Below are 24,478 nucleotides of genomic sequence, written 5' to 3'. Positions count from 1 at the left end.
AGTCTCATGAAGACACTGCAGAGCTAATGGAGCCACAGCCAACATATGTGAGAGCAAAGAGCTTGGTGACAACAGCTGGAAACACAGGGGTTCCTCTCTCTCAGACCACGAGGGTCAACAAATTGTTCCTCTTCTGTCCCCCCACCAAGACGTGCTCCACTCTCAGTTGTGAGCAAACCCCTGATCTTCACAGGGAGCTATCAATGCAGAGACCAGGAATCCACATCTTATTTTATTGTTCTGTTGACAACTACAACAGATACAAAGGGTCGCCCTTTACAGAAGCAACAACGTGAAAACTGCACATTGAATTTTACTCAAGATTTTGCCTCTGCTTTGAATGGGAAGAGAGACTGAGGCCAGAGAGCCAGAGAAGGAAAAGAAAGCAAACCTCACCTCCACGAGAGCAAATTTCTCTTCACTGGTGTAGTTGTAGCGGGTGGCACGCTCATACTCCTCAGCATTGTCGGGGCAGTCCTTGTTGGAGTACTTGTCGGTTGGGTGCACAAGTTTCCATGAATACTGGTGTGGTCAGAAAGGGGGAGTCATCCACACTGAATACAAGATGCTTACCTTCTGGTCTGACTGACAAGGCCATCATCAAAGTAACCGAAGGTCAGTCTTTTAATATTAGCTGCATCTGTAAATCACACACATGCATGCATGCTCACACATACACTGTACACACGTACACACACACACAGAGTTCATCTCCATAAAATCCCAAAACTTCATAGCCATGTGACTTCAGGTTTAAGAAATATATCAAGGGGCGCCTGGGTGGCTCAGTCGGTTAAGCGTCGGCTTCGGCTCAGGTCATGATCTCACAGTTCGTGGGTTCGTGGGTTTGAGCCCTGTGTCGGGCTCTGTGCTGACAGCTAGCTCAGAGCCTGGAGCCTGTTTCAGATTCTGTGTCTCCCTCTCTCTCTCCGACCCTCCCCTGCTCATGCTGTCTCTCTCTGTCTCCCAAAAATAAAAAACAGAAAAAAAATTTTTTAAGTCAATCAATCAATCAATCAATCAATCAAGTAAAATGTCCAGGATATTTTGTGTTGATTATCTAAAACTAGACATTTCATCACCAATTTTTTAAATCTGCCATTCAAATGATTTTGTGTTCATCTGATTTAATAATTTAATTCTAATCAAAGTAAACAACAGGAAGGAAAATCTTCCAAAACTTATAGGTATCCAAATCTTTATATCCCATCAGAAACTATTTTAGTAATGCTAAACAAAAGAAACTAATGGCTGGAACTTCACACAGAAAGCATTATAAAAAAAAAGAGAGAGAGCGAGAGAGAATTAGGGGCACCTGGGCAGCTCAGTCAATTAAGCTCAAGTCAGCTCAGGTCATGATCTCACAGTTTGTGAGCCCTGCATTAGGCTCCATGGCGGGCATGGAACTTGCTGGGGATTCTCTTTCTCTCTCTCTCTTTTTCTCTCTCACTCTCTCCCCCCTCTCTCTGCCCCTCCCTTCCTTCCCTCTCTAAATAAATGAAGATAGATAGATAGATAGTTCGATAAATCATTTAGTCAGTTTCTTGATGACTTTGGGGAAAAAACACTTGTAACCAACCAGGGGTAGCTGCTCTTTCCGACCTCTGCATTTCCAAATAGAAGCAAGTATAGAATACCTACCACTTCCATCACGTGAGCACTCCACTGAGACAGCAGTTGCAGACCCTGAAGTGCCAAGTCAAAGAGTTTCCGGTACTCGGTGTCGGTCTTCTGAGTCTCCTGGCGGCCCGACCCTGTGACAACCTAGAACAGCACAGGAACATCAAGAAGGTGCCCTATATCTAGAAAAGCCACTTATGCACTTACCCCATGACCTATCAGACCACTAGGAATCTACACTAAAGGTACATTTGTAAAACTACAAAATGAGGTAGACATATGAGCCTTTACCAAGACAAAAGGCTGGCAACAATAGAGCCCTGATAATGGACATTCTGCAGCTCTCAAAGAAAAGAGAATGTCTCTGCAGACTGTGCTGAAGGGATCTCTAGGACATGGTGTTAAGAGAACCATGTACATAGTTATGCTCTACCTGGCTAATAAAGGAAAACATGCACATCATGTGTATTTGCTTATATCAAAAATTGAAAACTTATATTTACTTTTTTTTAAGTTTTTTTAAAAATGTTTTAATGTTGGGGCGCCTGGGTGGCTCAGTCGGTTAAGCATCGGACTTTGGCTCTGCTCATGATCTCACAGTTTGTGGGTTTAAGCCCCGCATCAGGCTCTGTACTGACAGCTTAGAGCCTGGAGCCTACTTTGGATTCTGTGTCTCCCTCTCTCTCTCTCTGACCCTACCCCGCTCACACTCTGTATCTTTCTCTTTCAAAAAATAAATAAAAACGTTTTTAAAAAATGTTTTACTGTTTATTTTTGAAAGAGAGAGACTGAGCACGTGCGAGTGGGGGAGGGGCAGAGAAGGAGACACAGAATCTGAAGCAGGCTCCAGCTTCTGAGCTGTCAGCACAGAGCCCAATGCAGGGCTTCAACCCACAAACCACAAGATCGTGACCTGAGCCTAAGACTGGTGCTTAACTGACAGAGCTACCCAGGTTCCCCTGAAAACTTGTATTTAAGAATGGCTACCTAAAGGGCAGGAAGGCACAGGGCGGAGAGGAATATACCTCCTTTTGTACATCTCACTTTGGAACCACATAAATATTTTATATGATTATGACATAAAATTAAGTTAGGGAAAAAAGCAATCCCTAATATTCAAAAGCAAAATGAAACACTGAATTAAAGTGTGTACTTGAAATGAGTTCATGACTGCATAGAGGAACAATGTAGTGCAGGTACCTGACATTAAGCTTTTTTTTTTTTTTTTTTTTTTACAGTTTAAGTGCCTGGCATTAAGCTTTTGATTGCTGAGGCATCTATTTCAAAGATATCCATCTACAATAAACACAGTACCAGCAATATAAATAAAGAGCCAGGGAGCCCCACCTATGAAATTCCCCTTCTAGAAAGCTCTGGGTGACCTACATAACTCATCACTTGAGTGACCCACTTTACTGCCCTCATTCCTGCATTTATGTTTGAAATTTGTTAATAAAGAGTAAGCCCATGAAATCCTAGGCACCCCACCCCGGACCCTAATAGAGACAGAGCTCAAGAACCACACTCATCTACCTGTCACTTCACTTTGTGGCCCCAGGTATGCCACGTGTCTTCCAGAACTTTGAGTACATATGCTTTTTTTACCCCCAGAATTTCCTGATGGCTGCTGGTGAGGTATATTTTGCAATCATAGTAAGAACCACAAGGGCCTGTTCAGTCACAATATTGGCTCAGGGAAATGTCTATTATATTATATTATCATATAATTATATGTTGTTTCTAGTAATTATATTGTTATTAGCAGTGCTGGTATTGCTATTTTAAGACTGCTAAATATATACTAAGATAAGACATCAAGTCAAAATATGCTGTAGTCAAATTAAGAACCAGCACTTTCAGCATTAAAGGGAAAAAAAAGAAACTGAAGTAGATTTACTTCAGAATAGTACTCAAAAAAGTTTATTACCTTAGATGATGCTAGAGAATCAATTATTTGAAAATCTGATATACACAGCAAAGGAATCCAGCTCTCACCTGTCTCCCTTGAAGGAATCATACATGCAGAGCAAGGCTCAACTGTTTGGAGTCGAGTGGGGGTGAACAGACTAGAGTACCATCATGTTGTAGCCCTAATGAATTCATACATTTGGCAGTGAACAGTGGTTGTCCACATCCCAGAAAGAGAGAGCCAGACACTCTAGCAGCTGGCCTGCAATTAAGCGCTGGTGCCCAGAGAAAATGGAAGCAGGGTCTAATCAGGCCTCTGAATCTAATAACCAATGCAGAGGAAGCTTTGGGACAGAGGTCATGGTGATGAAGAAGCAATAGGCAAGTTGAAGGCAAAGCACAAGCTAACACCACCAGTGGGATATGTCTGGCATTCTTCAGGCACTCCCAGCTGCCCAAGAAAAAAGGAAGGGGAAAATAAGGGTTAACTGATAGAGATCACAGCCATGAAGGACATTAGTCTCCATGATTTTGCAAATGTCTCGACGATTTATAAGAAAAAAAGTAATCTCTGGAAACCTACAGACTCAATTTCCTAGAGGCGTAACATTACACCTCTCCTCCAAAGAATAGAAAATCTTATGTAGGGGCGCCTGGGTAGCTCAATCAGTTAAACGTCCAACTCTTGATTTCAGCTCAGGTCACGATTTCATGGTTCATGAGATCCAAGACCTGCGTCAGGCTCTGCACTGACAGCACAGAGCCTGCTTGGGATTCTCTCTCTTTCTCTCTCTGCCCCTCCTCTGTTTGCATGTGCACACACCCTCTTTCTCTCTGTGCACCTACCCTACTCACATATGCACATGCATGTGCTCTCTCTTAAAATAAACTTAAAAAAAAAAAGAAAAAAATTTTATATAATCAGTCACTCCTCAAAACCCTAGGGCAGTCCTTATACTCTAATAAAACCACCTTTTTGCACCAAAAACATTATAAGAATTATTTCCTGGCTGTTGGCTCTGAACTCCAACACTTCAAACCACATCAATGGCAAATGACACCATCAGGAGTGAGAGAGATGGAGGAGGGACACATCTTCAAAGAGACACACCAACCAACTACAGTGTACAAAACTTATTTGGATACCAAGGCAAACAAACTTGGAAAAATAAACCATTTATGAGTCAAAAGAAGAAACTAAACAATGATTTTAATATTAAGGAATACTTGATTTTTTAAAAGTATGATAATGGTGCTACAGCCATGTTTAAAAAGGGGCCTTATCTCTGCAAGACACATGGCAACCCAAAGAAGAGGGTGGTTGGAACCTCTGATCTACCTACAGATTAGAAGCACATGGGTATGGAGTTGCTTTTGGGGGTAAAGAAAATGTTCAAATATGGACTATCATGGTAGTTATACAATTCAGTGAATAAACTAAAAACCTTTGAATTATATACTTAAATGAATGAATTATATGGTATGTGGATTAAATATCCATAAATCTTTTTAAAAAATAAACTATGCAGGGGCACATGGGTGGCTTAGTTGGTTAAGTGTCCAACTCTTGATCTCAGCTCAACTCATGATCTTGCAGTTCATGGGCTCATGCCCCACATTGGGCTCTGCCACTGATGGTGTGAAGCCTGCTTGGGGTTCTGTATCTCTTTCTCTCTGCTCCTCCTTCGCTTCTGCGCTCTCTCTCTCAAAATAAATAAATAAACTTTACTTAAAAAACAACAAATGTGGAGTGCCTGGGTGGCTCAGTTGAGCACCCAACTTCGGCTCAGGTCATGATCTTACCACTTGTGAGTTCAAGCCCCGCGTCAGGCTCTGTGCTGAAGGCCCAGAGCCTGGAACCTGCTTCGAATTCTGTCTCTCCCTTCTCTGCCCCTCCCCCACTCACACTCTATCTATCTCAAAAATGAATTGTTAAAAAAAAATTTAAAAAAACCCCAAATGCGCAGCATTCAAAGACAAATTTTTTTATTAAAACCTCACCATAATTGTAAAGGTATTATGGCAGAAATCAGAGGAAAAACAGATAGGAATCATACATGCTGTCAAATGTGCCTATTTTTAGGGTGCAAACCGATTCTACGTAGATGTTGTCTGAGAGCTTCCCAAGAGTTCAGTTTACAATTCCTTCAGCACTGCCTTCCTGAACCCCCACCCCGTCTCTATTCTGTGGGCTGTGCTGGTGGCTGGGGAAGGAGTGAGATAGTACCTCTTCCCTGGAAAGTTGACCACCAGGGGTCTGCTTGGAGTAAGCATGAGCTTACTTAGCCATCTGGACTATCTTCCAGACATTCTGGTTACATGATGGCTAATGTTTCCTGGGTGGGGGACAGGGGAGTTCACTGCCCTATAGTAGGTGGGACCAACACCGAGTTGTTCCTTCCAAATGATAATGGTCCTCTTGAGAACCCTGAGGTACCATAGTCTCAAAAACCAGACCTGTGTATGCGGTCTCAAGTCCCCAGGTCTCTCTAAGACTATGCATAGCACCCATACCACTGACTACTGCTTGTCCCTGACCTCGCTGCCCTGTCGGCTCAGATGTGAGAAATGATATTCCCACTGTTCCTCCGGACTCAGATCTCTCCACTCCTGTCCACCTCACATATAGGCAGGGCTGGCCTGGAGCTATGCTTGGCAGATGGGAAAAATGTGGCCAGCCCAAACAAGGACACAGAAAAACCAGCTGCAAAGCTAGAAGGAATTAAGAAGACCTATAGGTGAGACAATGCTTCCTTCTACCCTCAACTCCAGGCCCTCCTCTGGGCACCCAGGACATGTGTTCCCATCCAGCCAGAGGCTCTGACGCAGCTTTGGCCGTCGGTCCAGCACAGGCAGTCACGAAAGATCCACTTACCTCACTATTGCTGTAGCGCGCCAGCTCTGAGATAAAGCGCATGTGGTCCTCTCGAATCTGGATCATCTGCTCACAGATATTATACTGCGGGCTGCTGCTGGATGATGTGCATGTCCATCTGGCAATGAAGGGAAAATGTGTTTACCTGAAGGGGTCCTGCATAAGGCTTACGCATCATACTACTCAGTGGCCAGGGACATATGCACAGCAGGCACACAGGATGGCCCACTGGTCCTGCATGCTGCCAAGGAGAAAGAGGCTTGGAGAGAAATAGCCAGCCAGCCCCACCTCCCTGTGTTAGGGTCACTGTCCTATCATCTGAGAACCGTGTTTTAGAAAAGGAATCATAATTTCTCCTTAATCAGCCAACTACTTTCAAAAAGCTGAGAGGTATTGCTGGATTTAGGATACTGCATCACCCTTGCAAGGACACATGACACATACTGCAGATTTGGTGGGAACTAAGATTTCTTTATTACTCACATGTGAAAACACAAGCTATAGTAGAAAACAAGTCACCCAAAGACTCTGAAACAAAAGTTATCCTTACTAGGAGTTGAAAACGGACATTTCTTGGAAGTTAGACAGTCAGCTTACATGCACAACACTCCATTTCAGCAGTAAACAGACAGTCAATTTAATTGCAAAGAAGTTTTTTAAGAATTAAAGCTGTTGGAGCTCATAGGCAGGGCTGCAGGCCCTGCGGCTCTGACCCCTGCTCCCTCACACTCAGCACAGACACTCTCACTATGTTTTTAACAAGCTAGTCCTTTTGCTTGAAGGGAAAGGATGCAGGTTACCACTTTTCAAAATAATGGGTACACTCTCTCAAGCAGCAATCCTTTCTCACTTTCCGATTCCACTGTAGGATGATGCAATGATTATGTTGGCATCATCCAAGGTGGCGCCCTAAGTCTGCAATGAGTACATGAGGCTCAGGTGCTAGACCAGGCTCCACCCTCAATACTCCTCCCCTCACCTGCAGGCCCCAAAATGCATGTCCACCTTAAGCAAGGCCCTAGAGCTCAGAACCTGACTGCTGACATCACACACTCTGGCCACCCTTTCTAAACCCAGATGTTGGTGTAGGGCTGGTGGGCTGGGCTCTCAAAACTCACTGATACCTGCTCAGGCACCTCCCAAGGTGGCTGTTAAATGCCCAGTAACACCAATTAAATGCTACCAACTTATAATAAATCATATTAAAAACATTAAAATAAGTATGCAAAACTCATTGTTTCCTGACTGTCTTACTGGTTTTACCATCAGCTATCATCTAGGGCTCATCTATGTCCAGGAGATAGAAGCACTGTGTAATGGCATGCCACTAGAATTATCACAAGCTGTTAGCCTCAAGTCAGTCATGGCAGGAGCATTTACACCATGCAAATCAGCACATGTTCCAGATCAGATCTTGAATTAGTGCTGTTTCAGTTTAATGAATGTAATTTACAACAGAATGAGACAGTACCTACCTGGATGGTATATCAAATTTAATGGTAAATTTTATTAGGAAATAAGCTAGCACAGACCTCAGCAAACTACAGCACAGACCAAACACAACCTATGTTTGTACGGCCCTAGAGCTATACAAAATGGTACTTGCATTAGTATTTTTAAAAAGCAACAATAACAGAAAAGAAGAATACATGACATATACCACCTGTGGCCTGCAAAGCCTTAAAGTATTTATAATTCGGCCTTTACAAAAAAAAGAGTGCTGACCTCTGAATAAGCAGATTGAGATAGAACTGATTTAACAAAATCATGGCTATTTGCAACTGTAGGTTGGCTATGGGTACACACGTTTGGCAAGAGTCAACAAAAGCATCCTGTGAAGACTCAACTGGCTTTGTGAAATTTACAAAATAAAGAGTATGCTGTGTTTTTTTATCATCTGTAATTGTGAGCTACAGACCCTTTATTCCAGGGGCTGGCCAAATCTCTCTGTACAAGGTCAGAAAGTAAATACTTGAGAATTTGTCACACAGCCATTGTCTTCTTCTTTGAAAAACAAACAAAAAAACCAAAAAAGGAAAAACAAAAACAACTTTTAAAAATAGAAAGGCCAGTGTGCCCCTTTCTCACTGCTATCCAAATCTCGCTGCAGCCATTGCCGCAACCACGATGCTGAAATGAAAGAAGCAGAATCAACAGCAGCAGCCTCCACTGCAGCGGCCCCCGCTGCCAGAGCGGGAAGAGACTGGAGATGAGCAGGATGGGAGTCCCATAGGACCACCCAGCCTTCTGGGCCCTCCTCCCATGGCCAATGGAAAGCCTGGTGACCCCAAGTCAGCCCCAAACTGGAATCCACCCACATGTCCACCATCAGTACAATGGATAAATAAGTTGTTGTGTGTACATGCAATGAGATACAACACTGCAATGAAAATGAACGAACTCCTGCTACGGGCAACCTGGATGAATCTCACACACACCATGTTGAGCAAAAGGAGCCAGACAGAAAAGAATGCAGACTCTCTTCACAGAGGTCTTCCAGGATCAAGGGGACCAATGATTCCACCACTGCTGAGTCTCCCACCTCCTCCTTGGGGCAGAGGCCCAATTCGAGGGAGCCTAGGCCCCAGATGTGGCCCATATGGTCGTGGTTGGTGGGGAGCCAATACTGAACCTCCTTTTCCTGGACCAGGCCATGGGGTCCTCCCAGGGGAGCCTTTCACAAAGACCAGAGAAATCCTCGAAGGCTCAAAAGTTGGTCTCTTATCAAAAATACCTGCCCACTGAAGGATGGTCCCCACGTTATGGAAGACAAATCCAACCGCCCTGTCTGCCGACACTTTGCCAAAAAGGGCCACTGTTGATATGAGGACCTCTGTGCCTTCTACCACCCAGGCATCAATGGACCTCCTCTGTGAGACTGTGCCTTCCCATCCAAACTGGAAGGAGCCCTCTGTGACCTAGTAGCCATATATTTCCCTGTGGCCCTGTGATGGCTACTGTGAGGCTGTTCCACCCATCACCCTCAGTCAGTGACACCCACTCCCATCCGTCACCTCCCTATTTGGGGGCCAGAGTTGTGTTTCATCACTGGTGCCCAGTGTGTGGTCTTTCTTCTGATCCAGCCTCCAGAGACTCGCCTTCAGGACCTCATCTTTGCTCCCTTCAGCTGCCTCCTGGATCCTCTTCCCCCTCACCAACTGACTGCTGAACAGGAAACCTCTTTGGTGCTGTTTCTTGTGCATCTGTCGACCCAGCCCCCAGTACTGCCCTCAATTCCAGAGACCTGGAGCAGTTTCCTACCATTCCCTTCTAGCTGCTTAAGTCCTTTTTATGTGACAACCCTTATTCCCAAAGTTGCCAGTTGCTCTGTGAAACTCACCAAGTTGACCTGGGGTCAAGTATGGATGACTGGTGCAGAGTTACTCCCTGAAAGGCCACTCTCCCTGCTTTTGGATTTTGCAATTTCTGTGTCAGTAGCATGATCCCCACCACTCTGGTCTGTGATCACTGTGCTTTGTGAAACTGTGCATCCCCTCGTACGTAGCCTCTCTGAGTGTCCATGGCATTTTTGTGACTTCCCAACACTAGAGTAAGTTTTTCTGCCAAAACAAGTGAGACTCGGTGCCCTCTAGACTTTCACACCTCCCAATATGGGAGAATTGTGAACCTTTCTGCAAGACCGCCTCCCTGGTCTCCCCATCCAGTACTGGGGGCTGGGTTTTTCTGGGTTTGACACAAGCCCATGAGGTGTCCTCTAAAGCTTCTGATGGGGAACCCTCTCCTCTCCAGCCCCCTTTAGTTAGACCACCTCATTGTGAGGCCACCAGCCTGAATTCTGTGAATCTCCACCCAGCTTACCTCTGAGTGGAACCTGGACAGTACTGTCGCCCTTGTCTAACCTTCTTCCCTGCATCCCTGGCACTGGTTGTTTTCTGTGAAAATGGCAGTGATCAGGCTCAGTTTTGAACTGGCCCTGAGGAAATGGGTCAGGAGTTGTGTGGGCAAGAGGGAAGGATGAGAGCCATTGGAGAACTGAGAATGAATTTTTTTTTCTTTTTAACATTTTTTTATATTAGTAATAAATGCAGTGGAAACAAAGCAAAACAAAACAAAAAAAAGAAAAATAGAAAGGCCAGAGTGGCTCAGTGGCTAAGCTTCGGACTTCCACTCAGGTCATGATCTCAGGGTTCATGAGTTCAAGCCCCGCCCACATCAGGCCCATCAGATCCTCTGCCTGTCTCCCCTCTCTTTCTCAAAAATAAATGAACACTTAAGAAAAGAATGTAAAGGCCATTCACAGCAACAGAGGTCTTACAAAAGCAGCCCTGGCTGGATCAGCCCTTCAATGACAGTTTTATAAGCTCTGTAATGTAAATGTAAACATCCTACTGCCCAGCAGGGCCAGTTGTTAAGCATTTACCAGTGTGCCACTTGTTCACACTTGGACATTCTCAGCGAGTTCTATCCAAAAGAACTGTCTGTGATGATGGAAAAGTTCTATAGCTATGCTAACATAGTAGCCACTACTGCACTTTTGAAATGCAGGTGTTCTAACCAAGAAAATAAATAGCATGTTTTAATAAATTTAAAAGTAAGCAGGGGCGCCTGAGTGGCTCAGTCGACTAAGTGCTGACTTCAGCTCAGGTTATAATCTCACAGTTCGTGAGTTTGAGCCCCGCATTGGGCTCCGTGCTGACAGCTCAGAGCCTGGAGCCTGCTTCGGATTCTGCGCCCCATTCTCTCTGCCCCTCCCCCATTCATACTCTGTCTCTCTCAAAAATAAATAAAAATGGTAAAAAAAATTTAAAAAAATAAAACAAATAAAAATAAAAGTAAGCAGTCACAAGTGTGACAAGGTTTTTTGGTTTTGGTCCCAGATGGTTAAAATTGTCAAAGATGTTTCTCTAGATAAATAAGTGTTATAAAACCACAATGCAAACACTGCAGAATGTTCCTACTAGACAACTCGCTCTGCTCCTACCGAGATTTATTCTCCTCATAGTGGGCGCTGGTCTTGATGTATCTTGCCAGTTCTATTTGCATGTCCCCAAACAGTGGAACAACCTGGAGCTGCTATATACAAAGAACAAAAACAATAAGGTCATTATGTATGTTTACTCACAAATACAATCAATGAATAATATTAGTAATTACTATGGGCTGAATACTATCTCTGTAAGTCATTTACTAGAAAAAAAATTATAAGTAACTTACACATTCACTTAAAGAACAAAATACAATTTAAAAACCAACACTCGGGGTGCCTGGGTGGCTCAGTTGGTTAAGTATCTGATTTTGGCTCAGGTCATAATTTCACGGTTCGTGAGTTTGAACCCTGCGTCAGGCTCTGTGCCAACAGCTCAGAGCCTGGAGCCTGCTTCAGATTCTGTCTCTCTCTGCCCCTCTCCCACTCGTGCTGTCTCTGTCTCTCAAAAATAAATAAATATTTAAAAATGAAAAAAAAAGAATCAACATCTGTAAAACCAATTCAAATATTAAAATTAACCTATACTGTTGCTAGATCCATGTTTATAAAAAAATATCAATTTGCATTTCTATATATTAGTAATAGAAAATTAAAATCTGAAGGGAAACAACTTGCAACAGCATCAAAAAAAACTAAGAATACATATGAATAAATCTAACAAAATATGTACATGACCTCTAAACAAAAATACTTCCAAAAATTCAAGAGAAAATTTTCAAGTTCTATGTAACTGGAGAAACATCATCCGGTTCGTGTTTTAAAAAACTGGTACTTTTACTCCCTAAACTGAATAAATTCAATGGAATCTCAAACAATATTCCAAGAAGAGGGTGCCTCGGTGGCTCAGTCAGTTGAGCATCCAACTTCGGATCAGGTCATGATCTCATGGTTCATGAGTTCAAGCCCCATGTTGGATTCTGTGCTGAAACTCAGAGCCTGGAGCCTGCTTCAGATTCTGTGTCTCCCTCTCTCTACCTCTCCCTCACCTGTGCTCTGTCTTTCTGTCTCTCAAAGCTAAATAAACATCAAAACAAAACAATACTCCACAAAGAAAAATGGTTTATGGGTAGTACATATATGTGTTTGTGTATCTGGAAATCGGCAAGCCAACTCTAAAAGGACAATACCCAAGATAATTTTGAAGAACATAACTTGAAAGCTTCTTGGTAAGCAGATCTGTTCTATGGAAAGCTACAGCAACTAAGACAGTGTTGCTCTGGAGCATGAGTGGAAAGCAGTGGAGCAGGACAGGAAACCTAAGACAAAATCACACACATATAGACACCTACTTTATGACCCAGGCAACAATGCACAGCAATGGGGGAAAAGATGGCCTTTGCAATAAATGGACAGGGTCAACTGGATACCCATAAGGGGAAAAAAAGAATCCAAAAATGTCAACTCTCATTCTCACACCATACACAGAAACCAGGTCCAGGAGGATTATAGATCTAGATGGAAAAGGAAATAATGCTGTTTCTACAAGGTAACAAGAAGAAAATTCTCATAAGCCTGCTTTATACAAAGACTTCTTTTTTTTTTAATGTTTATTTATTCTGAGAGAGAGAGATAGAAATCAAGTGGGGAGGGACAGAAAGAGAGGGAAAGAGAACCCCAAGCAGGCTCCATACTGTCAGTGCAGAACTTGACATGGGGCTTGATCCCACAAGCCATGAGACCATACCAGAGCCAAAACCAAGAGTCGAATGCTTAATCAACTGAGCCACCCAGGAACCGCTACAAAGACTTCTTAAAGTAAGTATTAAAGACTGATATATTAGACTACATTAAAATTAACAATTTCTGTCCACCAAACGACACTTTTAAGAAAGTGAAAAGGAGAGCCAACAGGGAAGAATGCATGTATCTTAGAACAAATGTATCCAACAAAGAACATGTAGCAGAATATATAAAGAACTATAAATCAACGGGGAAAGGGTGAGTGGGGAGAGGAGCAAGAAACTTAAAGCAACACTTCACAAGAGAACACACAAAAGACTTATAAAAAATTATCAGAGAAATATGAACTAAACTATAAGGAAATGTCAGCCAAAAATATCACAATGATGTACCACCCTTCAGGATGATCTTTCTCAAAGAAGTGACAGTGTCAAGTGTTGGCAAAGAACATGGAGCAACAGGAAAGCTCACTCATAGCTGGTAGGAATGCAAATCAGCATACCCATGTGGGAAATTCTTAGGCAGGAAATCGTTAGGCTACATCTAACATTGAAAATGTATATGCCTGTGGCCCCCAATCCTAGCCCTAAGCATACATATGTTCAATAGAAACATGCATAGACATGCACTAAATCAAAGGAACATAATTCATACCAGCCAAAACTCATGTCCATCACAGCAGAATGGATAAATAAAGTTGAGGTATAAATACAAAATGGGCAGTGATACCACAATGAAAACCTAAGGACTACACCTACAGGATTCTCAGAGATGAATCTAACAAATGAATGAAAGTAGCTAGATACAGAAGAGTACATATGGCACAATGCCCTTTACACAAGGTTCAAACCTAGACAAAATTGCTGCGTTTGCAGATGGGATCCAGTGGTTTCCCCCGCCCCACAGCTCTCACTCATGTTTCCAAATATGGAGCACAGAGGTTTACCTCCCCAAATTAAATGTATACACTTGATAAGAAAGGCTTATCTAAAAAAATGTAACTCACCTTGAAATATTTATCAATTTTGGATAAGTTTATTCTTTTCTTGGCATCAAGTTTATAGATGTTGCTGACACTTCCATCCATCAAGTATAGACCAAACCCCATGACCTAAAAAAAATCACAAAATGGCACATAAAACTCAGACCTACAAGTTTAATTACCCATAAAAATTTCTAGTGCTACAATTCATATATTTGAAATGAGAGTTCATTCTTCTTTCAAAAAGCACTTTTAGGGGTGCCTGGGTGGCTCTGTTGGTTGGGCATCCAACTTAAGCTCAGGTCATGATCTCACAGTTCATGGGTTTGAGTCCCACATGCTCTGTGCTGACAGCTCGGAGCCTGGAGCCTGCTTTGGATTCTGTATCTCCCTTTCTCTCTGCCCCTCCCCTGCTTGCACTCTGGCTCTGTCTCTCTCTCTCTCAAAAATAAACAAACATTTTGTGGAGGTTCCTCAAAAAACTATCAATAGAACTCCCTTATGACCCAGGAATAGCACTGCTAGGGATTTACCCAAGGGATACAGAAGTGCTGATGCATAGGAGCACATGTACCCCAATGTTCATAGCAGCACTTTCTACAATAGCCAAAACATGGAAAGAGCCTAAATGTCCATCACCTGATGAGTGGATCAAGAAAATGTGATATATATATACAATGGAGTACTACATGGCAATGAGAAAGAATGAAATATGGCCATTTGTAGGAAAGTGGATGGACCTCGAGGGTGTCATGCTAAGTGAAATAAGTCAGGCAGAGAAGGACAGATACCATATGTTTGCACTCATAGGTCTAACAGGAGAAGAGGAGAAACCTAATGGAGGACCAGGGGGAGGGGAAAAGGGAAAGAGAGTTGGGGAGAGAGAGGGATGCAAAACTTGAGAGACTACTGAATACTGAAAACGAACTGAGAGCTGAAGGAGGAGGTGGAGGTGATGGAGGAGGGCACTTGTGGGGAAGAGCACTGGGTGCTGTATGGAAACTATTTTGACAATAAACTACTTAAAAAAAAATAATAATAAATAAATAAGCATTAAAAAAAGTTCAAAAAGTACTTTTTAAAGCTCCTCATGAAAAGCTATTCCCTTCATATGAAGCTCTTCTTTTCTCTGTGTCATTTCTTGTGCCTTTTTTAATGACCTCTTCAGGCACAAATACCTCCACCTCTCATCAAGCCCAGATCAAGTATGTATTTCCAGAAGTATCCATGGCTAGGGACTCTGGCCTTAGATGGCACAAACAGAGCATTTCCACTGTCATAAAGTGCTCCACTAGAGAGGGCACCAACTCGCCCATGCTCTCCTGTGGGGAAGAGATCTTAGGGCTGGGCCCACTCTTATAGGGAAGTCTTTGTGCTGACAGGACACCCAGCACAGTAGCCTGAAGGGCTGTCCTCCCCAAAGGTGGAAAGCAGAACAAATGCAATGGCAGAACTGACTTCTCCTTGTCCTCCTCTCCATGGTGAAAGGCCATGTAGACAGACCAAGAAAAGTCTACTATATGGAGACACCGTATTCTTAATTGATAGGAATCACATCCTTAAAAAGTAGAATCTGATGATACCTTTGCTACAAGAAACTAATGCTGAGAAGCCCTTGACCAGGACTTCCTCACACATATGCACGTTCTCCAGGGGTAGGCATGTGATCTACCTGACAATGGGATCAAGCCTGGGACACATTCCAAGGAATGTGTTGAAAGAGCCTGTAGGGTAGGTTGTGAGCAGGTGGATGATACACACACACACACACACACACACACACACACACACACACACAGCAAGCATGAGAATAAGAAAAGGTTGGCAAGAGCATCATAGTGAAAGTACAGTCTCTTCCTGAGAGCAAGCTTGTCTCTGGGCACAGTTATGTGAGCAGCCAGGCCCACACACGTACTTTGAGAAGCATGTGTTTCTCACTGGGTGTCAGGTACATCCTATTCTCGTAGTAATCCACACACAGATTCACGATATCAGCGAGGAGCTCTTCATAGCCAGAAATCACTTCAAGCTGCTGCTGTAAAGACTGAAACACAGAAGGGAGATCCATGCCATTGACTGTTCCTAGCTCCCTGGCCCTTAGACCCCAGTAGTGCACCCCATTGGCCAAAGGGGTGGGGGTGAGGGGTTAGAAGCCTTACTTGTGTGATCTTATTGTGGTTGGCCAGGAACATGGACAGATTCTGTGATTCCTGGATGGACTGTGGGTCTGCCATTTTCCGTAAAAACTGAGCAGCCCTTTGAAAGCAAAAAAAAAAAAAAAAGAGTGACATAACCAATAGGCTTAATGATTTAAAACAAAAAAAAGACCACAGAAAATCAGGATTACTTTATCTGGCTACAGTTATCTGTAATAATGTGGGTCTTAGAAGTGAGTTATAATTTCAGCCTCCTCAAGTTTCTCTACCTGGACTCCAAGTCACTCTTCTGCCAACCTGGACAGCTCACAACCTCACTATCCACAGCTGATGGATTTCCTCAGAGATGTGGCAGCACCAACCACAGGCCTTCCTGGAGCGTCCCTGCGCATTGGCCTCTTCCTTGGGCTACCTCTTCCCAAGCCTGAGAAAGACTGTTTCCCCATCTGTGACTCCCAGAGTATGGTAATGAAGATGGCCAGCACTGTCCATGTTCTCCACCAAGAATCCTCTAGGCCACCATGTCTCCCACAAGTAAAGGACCACACACAGTTCTGGTGCCAAAGATCAGAGACAGAATCCTGGTTCCACCACCAAAACACTGCTCAGTATTGGACTGACCTCCAGAACTCTCCTGAACCTCACTTATCACATTAATAACAAACAACTGTCCAACTGACCTACTCACAGAGCAAATGTGAGGGGAGAGGGAACAGTACACTCAGAATTACCCACACACTTAGATCCAATAAGACTGGAAGGCGCTCACTGAGTCTCTGGGTCTTGCAAAGCAGTATAAAGGTCAGTATGAGCATTCTGCACATCTAGGGCTGCCCCCCAAAAAGTTCAGCATGAACTGGCCACATAAGGACATGTCTGTGCAACCTAAAAACTTGGGGGTTTTACCAAAGAAAAATTCTCATGGTAAAGACTATTAACCTACCCCAACAGTCATTTCCTCCATACCCTGAATTTCCATGTTACAGCAATGTGCCTCATCTTCACGTGACCAGTGGCTGAGCCATGAGGTATAATGAAAAGCATGCAAAGTACTTGGAAGTATACAAATAATAAACAGTATGACCCCTTCTATTCTACTGTCTCCCTGTTGCCTGGAATGCAGACATGATAGCTGAAGCTCAAGCAAGCATCTTGGATCATGAAACAACACATAAAGATGGCAGAGCAGCAGGACAGCAGGAGTCCTGGTATGAACATAGTGGAATCCCCTCATCAGCTGAAGATCACTGACTTCAGGACTTTTCAGATGGAGAGAAATGAGAAATGATTCGCAATCTTGTTTAAGCCACTATTATTTTTGTGGGTTTTAAAAAATTATATAGCTAAACCTAAAATGAACCCTGATATAACAACATTCCTTTAGGAGGCACATGGATGTCTTAGTCAGTCATGTGTCCAACTCTGGATTTTGGCTTAGGTCATGACCTCATGGTTCATGAGATTGAGCCCCACATCAGGTTATGTGCTGAGAGATGCCCCCTCTCCTGTACACACAAGTGTGCATGTTCTCCCACACTCTCAAAATAAATAAACTTAAAACCAAAGATGCTGTTTTCTATTTTCCTCAAGCCTCACCATATAGGTTATCCTGGCATTTATACTCAGAAGACACTGATCTCTTGGCTGTTGCCAGGTGCAAAAAAAGTGTGAGTGTAAGTATGTGAGGGCTGGGGAGAAGTGAGGGTTACTGTCTGGGAATATGATGGGGAATCCCAAACAGAGGTCACAGGAAGAAGCCAATGGAAGTTGGGGGGTGCCGCAGGCCCTCTCTGTGCTCAGGAGAGCTTGGGTGTCTCCTAGAGAAGGTGCTGACCACCCGCACACATCTCAAACAAGGTCAACTCCAGACTTTCCTATTCAAGCGAGGTTAATAGGTCAACTCCAAGGATTATCTAGTTCTGGAGATCCAGGCTTCTGTGTAGCGCTAATTTTAGGTGATTAATGTCTACACTTAATTTCACATGAACCAAACTTAAAACTCTGGGTGATCCAGCTTAACTCCTATTGCTGCCTTATCCTTAGATCTGTTTGGAACTATATCCCATGTTGATCTGATTTTAAAGACATGACATGGGTTGTATGATTTCAGATACAAGACAACAAAAGCCTATTCCGATACAAAGAAAATCTCATCAAATTTAATTTCACAGCCAAGATTCTTTGTCTAGCAGAACAGTGGTCAGCATCTCATTCCAGCCAATCATGCCTTCAACAGTACCAAGCACAGACTTTTTAAAGAAAGTTTATTATAAGACAGTTCACTTTGCTCTGACCAACCACCCTTCTTCCTCTTCCTGCCATCAACTGTTCCTCACAGTATTCCATGCCACACCCACCTTTTCCAACTCTCTTCTCCAGAAGTTCTCCACATTATCCCTGGAGGAAAGCTGGTTTCAGGGACCTGGAAGCTCAGTGTGACTGACCCCAAGACAGTCCACAGGCCAGCTCTGCCCACTGCTGTGAAGGTGTGTACCTTCCTGGACCGTGCAACCAGGAAGTGATGTGCACATGTGCTCTTCGAGATGCTTACTGAGCCAAAAGCCTGGCGGTGGCCCTAACCCTCTGTAACAGGGATTAGTCTCGTGCACATCTGTCTTCTCACATGTGCTGAGCACCCAGAGGTCCTCAACAAACATTTGAGGATTATCAGGGTGCCAAGATCCTGCTCTAGCTTCATAAAACCACAATGTACACAAACCCTATGAGAACATATGTCACTCAATGCACCCCCACACACATCATCTGCCAGCTACCCCTGCATCTTACACATAGGAGTACGTAGTCAAATAGGCCTGAGATTGTCCAACAACCACTACCAAAAAGTTGCAGTCATTTCAGCACGTATGGGATGTGCACCTACTATGTGTAGAGCATGTAGCTAATCAGGAACTGAGCACTCTCTGCAAGGACCTGGGGCAGAAGGTCAAAGCTCACCTCTTATAGGCCGAATGGTCATTTTTCACACTGCACTTCATGTTCTTTAGCTCATCCAGCACAGCAAACATGTTGATGAACTTTCCCAGCGTGATCAAATAGGCTTCAGACACAAAGTCCTTCCTTCTCTCCGCATGGCAGAGGCGTCTCACCTCTCCACAGAAACGCTCGATGGCATTTCTCTGAAGAGAGGGAGGGCAAAAAATCTGCTGTCACTGATGGGCCAACTTCATGCCCACCATCAAGCACAGTCATTTTTTCTCTTTGATGAAATACCCACCCAAATGAGTAGACATTTACAGCTCAGGTAAAGAGACTTGTTTCTATAAAGTAATTTCTACATGCCTTTGCTCTGTGATAATCACCATTAATTTTCCACTTTACCAACTACATCCCTAAAATAAAAGAATTGTGTTGGTTATCAAGCAAAGGTACTGAGGAAATGCTCCAACAGAAGATCTACAAATAGATGTTTTAGCTTTCAGAGGTAAAGGTAGAGGCAGGGAAATTTTTCCTCTTGATAACCTTTAAGATAAAACAAAAATTCATCTCCTAATAGGCTCTGTCTTCTCCTTTTGCTGAAGGAATCTATAATAAAAACCTTCATACATTTCCAAAATATATCTTCAAAAAGCCAGCAAGTCCCCTCCCTGTGGCTACTCCACCTAACCAATGGACCAAAGGAGCCAAGGCAGGCCAAGGTCCGCTAAGTGGACAGTCAGGAAAAGCTGAGAGAAAGAAAACACCTGAAAAACCAAGTGAATCAAAAGTAAAAACTGGCAGAAAGACAAACATATCTGGAACTGATAAAAAGCAGTCTTCATGAAGGAAATATGAATTCACTCTTAAAGAAATAAGAGAAATGAAGCACAAAAGAAGTATTTATTCTGAAAGGGCCAATAAAGCTGTAGACTAACTTGTCTCAGAAGCTGTTACAACTACTTTAATTCACATGCACTGTTTAGCAAGTCATGGTGATGGGTGAGAGTGGGCCAGATTCCTACTCATCTGCATTAAACCTCTAGGATTATTTCACTGTTTTACCTGGAAGTACATAAAATTCATCAGTTTTGTGACTTCAGGTTCAAGGACCTCTACGGTTTTCTCATAAATTTCCACTCTATTAGGCTGCTCGTTACATTTCACCTAGGAATAAACAAGTATGACACAAAGAGGCTTCAAATTAGCTAGATGCAGAGGTCAGGGCATTGTCAGGAGAGCAGGCAGTCCCAGTGGGTAATAGGGTGGGTTGTGGGAGGGAGGCAGGGCTGGTGGCATGGGGGTGTGGTCTGGCTGAGATGGGGGAACCACAAGGGTAGGAGCCAGTCTGTGGTGGGGGCGTGGCCAGCAGGGATAGAGTGAGGCCTGGCTGGGATGGGGACACCTGTGGGATGGCCCGAGAGCAGCTCCTCCAGGTGTACAGCATGACCGCGTACTCTTGGCCCTCCTCCAGCATTTCATTCTGCAAGGGTACAAAGGGCAAATCAAAGGTAAGCAGGAAAATAATCATAAAAAGGGAGATAACATGTTGCTAAAATCTAGAGGCATAAAGTATTCTCTCATTTTGAGTACAGACAAGTACCAGGACCTGCATGCCACAAGACAGCTGGTGAAACTAAGAAGCTAAGCTAGCTAAGCAGCTGGTGATGTTTAGCGCAGTAGTGTGGTCACAATGACCACTCAAACACTCTCACGGCTTCTGTTGGCTGGAGAGGAGCCAGCACAGCCCAAGGCACCTGCCATAGCCATTATTCCTCAGCTCCACTCAACTCTAAACAATCTGCAGGCAGCGCAGACCTGAAGTAGCACCGATGCGCACAGGGTCTTCAAGGCTCTTAAGACTGAGGCAGCTCTGCCATCCCCAGAGTAGGGGAGGAAAAGCTGTATTTCTGCAGCACTTAAAATCCAGAGAGAGTATCCATGCAAAGAGCACTGCCATCATTTTTAAACTGCTTTAATGTCTACTCCTTTCACATTGCTTCCTTTGATAAAAATGGTAAAAAGTTCAGAGATGTTCTAAAAATATCAACTACAATTTCATTATATTCTTAAGATGCTTTAAAATGTTTACATCCTTTAATCCAATAACTTCACTTCTACAAATCTATCAATGGGAATAATGATGTATTTGGAAGGCTATTCATCACTGCATTTTCTATTAAAAAGAAAAAAAGGGAAAGTAAGTAAACATGCAAAAATAGTTAAATTGTGGACATTTGCAAAATGGACTACATAATTATTAAAAATTACCTTGTCTGGTACATTTTAAAGACAAGTGAATAGTTCATGAAATCATTAAAATATGTAATAACACTGTAATTCATTCATGCAATCAAAATCATATTTTAGTGTATAACTGTGTTTGAGTACAGCTATAAATAAAAAGGAGAAAAGGTACCTGGGTGGCAGTTGGTTAAGCATCTGACTCTTGATTTTGGCTCAGGTAATGATCTCATGGTTCATGGGTTTGAGCCCCAAACGGGGCTCTGTTCTAACAGTGCAGAGCCTGGTTGGGATTCTCTCTTTCTCTCTCTCTCTGCCCGTTCCCCAACTCTCTCTCAAAATAAATAAACATTTAAAAAAATAATAAAAATATAAAAAGGAGAGAGAATGGACTCCCTCAAAATGCCAAAAAAGGTTTTCTCTGGGCCATAAATGCTAAATTTTCAAAAAGCATTATGTATTATTTTTATAAGAAACACAAAGGCTTTTTTAAAAATATAAGGCATCTTCATTCACTTTCTTCTCGGTTTCCTTACTACAGATCATATTAGGATAATAGCAAAAAAAAGTGTACATTTGTCATTATAGGTACTATTTCCCCCCAAAAAACAAAGACATGCAGAAGGAATTACCATGCTAGAATGAACAGTCGCTTGTTCAATGTATCTTGCAATCCCAGTGACAAATGCATTTCTGTCTTCAAAATTAGTGTTGAAATTCGGCTGAAAGAAAGAGAAAAACCATTATGTGGAGGTCACTGTTGCAGACAACGCACCTCACTTCCACTTGGCACGTACCTGGTAGAGCAGTGACGATGGTGGGGGCTCGATGCAGGGCTGCTGGTCGGGAAGAGGCAGCTCTTCCAGGAGGTCCACATTGGACAGCGCATCCTCCAGTGTCACCTGGGCTGCCATCCTGGCCTAGAACAAAACACAAAGCCACCTATGCTGTGAGGAAGGGTACAAATACTGTGACAATCATTCCAAGGTGTGGAAATCAGACCCTTCCTCCCCGATCCCTCTCTTGAGGGCACTTGGGGTGGATGAGGTAGTCATTGCCAATCCCAGGGTCGGGCATCTCTTCTAGGGCTTGCTGGCAACAGAGTCATGATACAGCCTCTTCTAGCTTCCAGGAGTGTCACAGAGCAGGGCACATGGACCACCACACATACTGTTGCTTCCTGTCACCCTTTCCACCTTATGGCCATCATCTCTAGTGGGCTCCCTGGGAGGGTCTAATAACCCCCTTACAGGGCCAGAATTGGGAATGTCGTCTTCAACACCATGTCTGCCCCCAAGGAAGCCAGCACATCCTCTAAGGTGGCAACAGTGCTTCCCAGCATCGAGACCTTCCCAGGTGGGCCTTCTAAGCAAGGTTACACACTAAGGAAGAAAATGGAAAAGGCCAGAGCCTTTCTTCAATGGTCAGCCTGTAGAGGCTACTAAGCTAAGGGCCAAGGGCCAACGTGAAACAGGGAGGGGGCTGTTAGCAAAGGACCGAGAGCACAAACTCCAAGGCTAATGCAGAGAAACACAGAAATAAAGGTGGATGTCATCCAACACATCTGTGCCAGCTCCCGGGGAGGAGACTGCACACTCCAGCCTACCTCCAGCTGAATGCTGATGCTGCTCTGAACCTGGATAGCCCACAGGGAGTATAAATACTTGCAACCCCAGATGCGACACACCAAGCAGCTCTGACCCCAGATAGAACAAGTGGGGCAGCTCCAACCCCAGACGGGACACATGGGGCAGCTACATGTATTGTGAGAGGGAAAGAGGAGCAGACAGGCTGGATGAGAACACTAAATGGAAGAAGCTCTTCCCAATACTGGGCTCCAAAGTGTGGGTCTAGAAGTACATGGTAGGGCAAGTTACCAAACTCCCACTCTGCTGGCTTAAGAACAGAAAAGGGAACCCCAGGTACTGGAAAGTCCCAGGGACAATGCGGAGAAGAAGAATCTCAGAAGAGCAAGCCCAGAAAGTTGCTCATGAACTTTGGGTCCACACCCAAGCTACAAATGCATGAATCTGATCCTATCACACCCCAGTTCCTGAGACCACAGCCAATTCCCAGATAGCCACAAGCAGACTCATGGTAGAGATCCAAATGGCACTGCAGGGGCACTGAGAACAGAACTGACACTGAATCACACCCCAGAGAAGGGAGGTGAAAACCACACTCTAAATCAAACCAGGTTGTTTGCCTGCTAAAATAAAAAGTCAGCATTTCCCTAGGACTTAAGACCCAGAGTCTCTTTTTATAATATTCACAACATCCAGTTGCAGTCCAAACTATTCAGCACACAAAGAACCAGAAATGTCATAATTCTTATAGGAAAAGATGATTAACAGATACCAACAATGAAATAACAAATATTACAATTATGTATCAGAGTTTAAAGTAACACTAAAAAAATGCTCTACAAACAATAACACTCCCAAACTGAAAGAAAAAATCGAACGTCAGAGGGAAAAAAAGATACCTTTATATAAAGAACCAAATGAAAATTCTAGAAATTTTAGAACTAAAAATACTGTAAGAAAAGTTTTAAAGCCCCTATATGAGCTCAAGAGCAAAACAAAGATTCAGTGAACAGAAATTATCTAATTTCTGAAAAAAGGTTGGAAAAAAAGTGAAAATCCTCAGGGGAACTTTCAGATAAGAAAACTGGTCTAACATTTGTGTCATGAATGCAAGGAGTGCCAAAAGTGGATGAAAAAACAGCTGAAAACAATGATTGAAAACTTCCCACATTTGGCAGAACACTCATGTATGAATTCAGGAAGCTTAATGGATCCCAAACAGGATAAACCTAAAGAAATCCATACCAGACACATCACAATCAAACTGTTATAAACTAAAGCAAAGGAAAAAAGAATACCTTGAATGAATCAGTCATGGAAATACAAGGCACAACATAAGGAATATAGTCAATGGTATTGTAATAGGAATGTGTCAGGATAGATGGTAGTTGCACTTGTGGTGAACACAATGTATAAATTTGTCAAATCACTATGTTGTACAACTAAGACTAATGTGACATGTGGGTGTTAACTATATTTAAAAAAATTTTTTTTAACTGGTGGAAAAAAATCTTTAAAACAGACAGAAAAAAAAATGCATTACCT

The 24,478-nt window shown here is 43.2% G+C and overlaps 1 protein-coding gene and 1 pseudogene across 4 annotated transcripts in view; one reads left to right on the top strand and one right to left on the bottom strand.

Moving 5' to 3' along the window:
• Window positions 1–24,478, bottom strand: part of CYFIP1 (cytoplasmic FMR1 interacting protein 1) — a 129,542-nt gene that overhangs the window by 67,252 nt on the left and 37,812 nt on the right. For 3 of the 4 annotated variants that reach the window (XM_029950791.1, XM_029950792.1, XM_029950790.1), the window contains 12 exons: window positions 22,145–22,267; window positions 21,980–22,069; window positions 20,509–20,586; window positions 20,169–20,270; window positions 19,125–19,306; window positions 16,173–16,269; window positions 15,929–16,057; window positions 14,038–14,142; window positions 11,346–11,437; window positions 6,404–6,521; window positions 1,642–1,764; window positions 397–522 (listed from right to left, as the gene is read on the bottom strand). In XM_029950791.1, coding sequence (XP_029806651.1) covers window positions 397–522; window positions 1,642–1,764; window positions 6,404–6,521; window positions 11,346–11,437; window positions 14,038–14,142; window positions 15,929–16,057; window positions 16,173–16,269; window positions 19,125–19,306; window positions 20,169–20,270; window positions 20,509–20,586; window positions 21,980–22,069; window positions 22,145–22,261 — 1,359 coding nt within the window. In that variant the 5' untranslated portion in view covers window positions 22,262–22,267. The remainder of the gene's footprint in view (window positions 1–396; window positions 523–1,641; window positions 1,765–6,403; window positions 6,522–11,345; window positions 11,438–14,037; window positions 14,143–15,928; window positions 16,058–16,172; window positions 16,270–19,124; window positions 19,307–20,168; window positions 20,271–20,508; window positions 20,587–21,979; window positions 22,070–22,144; window positions 22,268–24,478) is intronic. The other variant, XM_029950793.1, reaches the window with a different exon arrangement.
• LOC115301119 lies at window positions 8,531–9,568 on the top strand (annotated as a pseudogene).

This window comes from Suricata suricatta, chromosome 9, assembly GCF_006229205.1.
Source record: "Suricata suricatta isolate VVHF042 chromosome 9, meerkat_22Aug2017_6uvM2_HiC, whole genome shotgun sequence".
Lineage (NCBI taxonomy): Eukaryota > Metazoa > Chordata > Mammalia > Carnivora > Herpestidae > Suricata > Suricata suricatta.
Note: the sequence above shows the minus strand (reverse complement) of the source record. Positions and strands in the feature narration are given on the sequence as shown.